Consider the following 6,000-nt stretch of genomic DNA (forward strand, 5'->3'; position numbering starts at 1 on the left):
GAGTGGGGGAGAGGAAGGGAGGGAGAGAGGGACAGAGAGAAGCTTTTTAATGTTTATTTATTTAAGAGAGAGAGAGTCAGAGAAAGAGGGAGAGAGAGAATCCCAAGCAGTCTCCATGCTCAGTGCAGAAGCAATCTGGGGGCTCAGTTCCAGACCATGGGGCCATGTCTTAAGCCGCAATCAAGACACGGAAGATGAACCCACTGAGCCCACGAGGCAACCCAGTGTCTACTGTTGTTCTCAACAGCGCCGCTAGGAATCTACCCAAGGACACGGGAGTGCTGGCGCACAAGGGCACGTGCACCCCAATGTTTCGAGCAGCGCTTTCAGCAACAGCCAAATTATGTAAAGAGCCCAAATATCCATCAACTGACAAATGGATACAGAAGTTGTCATTTATATACACAATGGAATCCTACTTGGCAATGAGAAGGAATGAAATCCTGCCATTTGCAGCAACATGGATGGAACTAGAGAGTGTTATGCTAAGTGAAAGAAGTCAAGCAGAGAAAGACAGATACCGTATTTTTTCACTCATAGGTGGATCTTGAGAAACTTAAGAGAAGAGCATGGGGGAGGGGAAGGGGAAAAGAGAGTTAGAGGGAGGGAGGCAAACCATAAGAGACTCTTGAGGACTGAGAACAAACTGAGGGTAGGTAGGGGTTGGGGGAGAGGGGAAAGTGGGTGATGGGCAGGGAGGAGGGCACTTGTTGGGATGAGCACTGGGTGTTGTATGGAAACCATTTTGACAATAAATTTCATATATTAAAAAAAAAGAAAAAATAATAAAGCAGAGAAATGACTTCTTCTGATAATAAAACTTGGGTGCCACAGAGATTGGCTTCAAGACACTTTTTCTGTCACTTGTTTTATAAGAAGTTAAAAGCTGTCATTTGGTCCCTTGTTATAAAATCGTCCTTAAATATAACAGATGTATTAAGATCTAGTTATGTACTATAAAGTGAGCTTAACATCTCACAGGGAGTTTGGATTTAATCTTTATAAAATCTTATCCCTGAGGAGGTATAGTTATGAACTACATTTTACGATGTATAAATGGTGCTTGGTGATGTCTAGTCATCTGTCCAAATTTAATATCTGAGTATGTGGTGTCCCTTGAGTTTGATTGTGCCAGGATGCTTCCAGTTCTCCAACTCTGGGGCCGTGGTTCTCAGCCAGAAATGAATTTTCCTCTGGGATGCCTGTCAAAGTCTGAAGGGAACCTGCCAAACACCTAGGGTCCACAGGAAAGCACCCCCAAAATACTGTTATCCTGCCACAAATGTCTCACCATAAACAGTGAGAAACCCAGCTGGACCAGCATGTCTCCAACCTCACTGTGCCCGTGAATCCACACGGATCCCACTACAATAGCAAAATGTTAGAGATTCTGCATTTCTCCAAGCTCCTGGGTGAGGCTGAACTGCAGGTCTGAGTCTGTGAACCACTGTTTGATTAGCAAGAAGATGATCCTGTGTTAGAGATAATGTGGGTAGCGTGAAGCCTTCTGCACCAAATCTTGTCCTTGTGTGCCTGTAATTGTGAAAGGATCGTGTATTCGCTCATTCCTCAGGCTGTGTGAAATCTGTGTTTATTGCTTTTATAAGTGAACAAAATAATACCCTGATGAAAAACCCTTTAGAGTAAGAATAAGGCACTATCATATATGCCCACATCCTAATCTCCAGTCCCTTTCACATGTTATTTTTTTTTTAGAGCAAAGAAGGATTTATGCAGCAGATTCAACAGGCTGCTCGTCAGCTTGGGTGACTCTGAAGGACATGCCCATTTTTGCGGAAGAACTGGGGACCCTGAACCACATGACTGGCAGGACATGCAGTTCTTGGGTGAAGCGTCCTCTGGTCAAGCAGGTGGAAGAGATTTCAGAGCAGAAAGGATGTATTATATAGATGGTGCTGATACTGTGCATTCACCATCCCGCGGGATTTGTGACATATATCAGGAAAAGGAAGCTATTTCGTGTAACAATGCAAAGAATCATATGAGCGGGTCGCATTAGAAGTTTTCAAGCAGAAACAGGAAGATAATTCAGTGATAAAATGTAGAAGACATTAAGCAATCCTGTGCCTCGATGAATAAACTCCCTCAGTGGTGAACACCATCTTCCATGCTTTAATAAATAGGTGCATAGCACGAACTGTGATTTTTTTAAAAAATGAGAGAAATATTTTATGTGTCACAAAATGAGTGTTTCGAAAGTTTGCTTCCTCATATTTATGGTCAGGCCGATACGAAGAACATATCAGGTCGATCTATTTATTCGAACTTGCCTTTCTAAGTACACTCCACTGGGAGATCTATATTAGCTAATCAGGTTTTCCCAGTGACTATGGTAGGAATTCTGGACGCAGAGCTGAGTAACAGAATAAAACCAAGACACCGTTTACAAGGCATAAGGGCATGTTTAGTGCAAGGGACTGAAATGACGTGTTTTCCCCGGGTCCATTTGGAACACAACCATGTTGAATAAACATACCGTCAGATGTGTTCCACAATCACCAGATAAGCCCTCAGCTACTACCAGTCACAAAGTACCTCTTCAGAAAGCCCTTTATAAACTAGATGCTGCCAAATGAGTGAATCACGTTTTCCCCTTCAGCCCACACATTCTACTCAATACAATTCTCCAAGAACGTGTGAACCCAACACCAGCTACCCACCCTGGCCATGGTCCTTGAGAAAGCCAGATTCCTCTGCGGCTCTCTCTCTCTCTCTCTGTCTTCCTCTTGACCCTTTCTCCTCTTCTGAGACCTCACAGAATGGCTTTTGAGCATCCCATGTGCCCTCCAGCATACATGAGTAATAAACCTGGGTTATTAGAGTTCTCCGATAGATGTTGCTGATGTGTGTCCTGCAATCACAATAAGAACCCAAAGGCTGGTGCAGCCAAGGCATAGGCTGTGGTCAGGGAAAGTCTGTGGGAGTGTGGACAAGCACATGGGTGCAGGTGAGTGCTTGGGCTTTCCTAGCCAGAGCAGGGTGTCAATAGTCTGAGGCTTGAACAGAATAATGTTAGAGTCCACATTATCAGGTGGAGTCCTAAAGGAAGTGAAGGAAAAGACTGAGACCCAAGGTGGAAACTGTGCTTTTGTATCCTCCTTGACAGTAAAATGATGGAAATGGCTTACTGATCAAGTGTAGCTTTATTCCGTATGAAGCGTATAATTCATGATATCGATCTCAGGAAATCTAGGTGAAATTTACCCGGCATAGTATAAGTCATTTGAGATGAAATTAATTTTAAGAAATCCAACTAGTCCCATGTGAGATACAGAAATTTCAGGCATTTGTGACCCAAGGTTGGGGTAAACTTTGGGGACGTCTGAAAATAGACAAAGGAGAAACTGTCTGTATTTCAGTCACAGCAGAAGCTTAATGAAGTGAGTTCCTTAAATGTAGAGAGAAGTTGATCAAAAAAATGGAAATCCCAAGAAATAAATAGAAGGAGTAGATCCTACTTCCACAGTCTGATCAAAGATTGGCAGTTCCTGGCTCTGAGGATTTGAGCCCTTCAATCATGGGCATGTCTTCAGCCTTTGGATGATTGGTTCTTATAACACTGAATCCCAAGGATTCTTTTCAGAGCCCTCTTTATGTCTCTGTTCCTCAGGCTGTAGATGAAGGGGTTCAGCATGGGCGTGACCACCGTGTACATCACCGAGGCTGTGGCACTTGACCGTGAGCTCTGGGTAGCAGCAGAGCTAAGGTACACACCTAGGCTTGCACAATAAAATAAGGAGACAACCGACAGGTGAGATGCACAGGTAGAAAACGCTTTATACTTGCCTTGAGCTGATGAGATCCCACGTATGGAGAAAACTATCTTGGAGTAAGAGTAAAGGATCCCAACAAGGGGACCTCCAGCCAGCAGCATAGCTGCAAAATACATCACCAAGTTATCAAGAAAGGTGTCAGAACAGGCAAGTAGGATCATCTGATTGAGTTCACAGAAAAAGTGGGGGATCTCTACCTCTGTACAGAAGAACAGCCACAACACCATTGAAGTTTGTGACAAGGAATGCAGGACACTCGTGACCCAGGACACCAGAACCAGGAGTCCACAGAGCCGGGGGTTCATGATGACCATGTATTGCAGAGGGTGACAGATGGCCACAAACCTGTCATAGGCCATCACACTCAGGAGAAAGTCGTCCATCCCTGCAAAGGTTATGAAAAAGTTCATTTGTGTGATACAGTCCTCATAGGTTATGACTTTGGTCTGGGTCTGGATGTTCCAGAGCATCTTCGGGACGGTGGTGGAGGTGAAGCAGATGTCTACAAAGGACAGGTTGGCCAGGAAGAAGTACATGGGGGTGTGGAGGTGGGAGTCAGAGCTGACGGCCAGGAGGATGAGCAGGTTTCCAAACACAGTGATCAGGTACATGGAGAGGAAAAGCCCAAATATGAGGGGCTGCAGTTCTGGTCTCTCTGAAAATCCCAGGAGAAGAAATTTTGATATCCGTGTAATATTTCCTGGTTCCATGAGGTTGCACTGACCCCCAGAAAGAGGCAAAGGACATCATTAATTTTCATATGAACAGTTTACCCACATAGATGAAGTGCTACCAATTGTATTGTGCAGTCAAGAAGTTCATTTCAGTACCTTATCCTTTTTTGTCCCGAAAGGGTTGTCCTTTTGAAGAGATTCCCTCCTGTTTCACATCAGATTAGGTGTTTTGGTCTCATTCTCCACACTCCCCAGCAGAGGTCATGTATTTTACTGTTTTACTAAGAATATCTTTCCTGCATTGGAGGAATATGTAGTGAGGGTCAAATATGTCCCAGGCATTGTCTAGGCCATGAGCATGGGATACTGAAAACCAAAAGCCACTATAATCTAGTGATGGAGAATGAATAGAATCAAATACAAATATTAATAAGACATCACAGGGTGTCAAGTGCTATGAAGAGACAGAAGCAGATATAAAGGAGAGCGTGGATAGGAGTGCTATTTTGTAGTCAGTGTTTGGTCAAGACCAGTAAACTAGGTGACATTTGATCAGAGACCTGCAGGGAAGGAAGGCAGGAGCCCAGAGCCTGTGTGGGGAAGTGTGTGATGGTGGAGGGAATGGCCTCAGCTAAAGCCCTGAGGATGATACTACTTTGGGCTATTTGAGTCCAAAACAGGAAGCATGTATGGGAAGGGGAATGAGCAGGAAAATGATCAGAGATCGTGTCAGGCAATTTCAAAGAAATAGGTGGCCTCTTTGCTTGTTCCCCTTCAAGGGAAAGGAGTCACTCACCCACACTATGTCCTGCTTGTATTTTAGAATCTACCTGCAAAGTCTGCTGTAAGTTGACATAGAGCTCTCTAGAATATGGTGTGTTGATTGAGTTCTGGCTTCTATATTATAAGAATCACCTTGGAATATATTGGACCATGTCCCCTGCTCTGATGACAGATGTCATTTCACAAGGCACACACACACACACACACACACACCAAATTAGTGATCCCTGGGCTGTGTTTTTACCATGACTTCTCACTCCAACCCCAACAATTAAGTTCGGAGTGGGTATAACTCAAGATGTGCAGATCCATTATCATTCCTGCAAATGATGTAAGTTTCCCATGAACAAATAAAATTGACAAGTCAGACTGGCATGCTCATTTTCTTTCCTGTATTTAAAGAAACACAAACAATCTTCTCAAAATCAGAGAGAGAGAGAGAGGGAAACAAGAGAGTGAAATAAAATGGAAGTGGCAGAAAAGATCTAATGGCTCAGGTGGTCGCTGAAATCTGAGGGGCCGTGAAGAAAGAGCATCCCTGGTTCTGACAACATTCCAACCCTTGTTACCACCCTGATGCCCAGCAAAAATAGTAAGGAGCAAAATTAAATTCAGTCACAAGACGACGTTAGTGGGATCTTCAGGGTGTGCATCGTCTTACAGAGTGAATGCTCCAAGAGAAAAGTGTGCTAAGGGAATAAATCAACCCTTCGGCACAGGAAATATGCAAAGCACAGCAAAAGTTGGGC

At 43.9% G+C, this 6,000-nt stretch overlaps 1 protein-coding gene across 1 annotated transcript; it reads right to left on the reverse strand.

The window, feature by feature from the left end:
* Window positions 1-3,675: 3,675 nt before the first annotated feature.
* Window positions 3,676-4,504, reverse strand: LOC122236387 (olfactory receptor-like protein OLF4). The gene is given in 2 exon segments (XM_042977313.1): window positions 3,676-3,729; window positions 3,731-4,504. Coding segments are annotated over 2 exon segments (828 nt in total).
* Between the last annotated feature and the right edge of the window lie 1,496 nt (window positions 4,505-6,000).

Source organism: Panthera tigris, chromosome A2 (genome assembly GCF_018350195.1).
Source record: "Panthera tigris isolate Pti1 chromosome A2, P.tigris_Pti1_mat1.1, whole genome shotgun sequence".
In the NCBI taxonomy this organism is placed as follows: domain Eukaryota; kingdom Metazoa; phylum Chordata; class Mammalia; order Carnivora; family Felidae; genus Panthera; species Panthera tigris.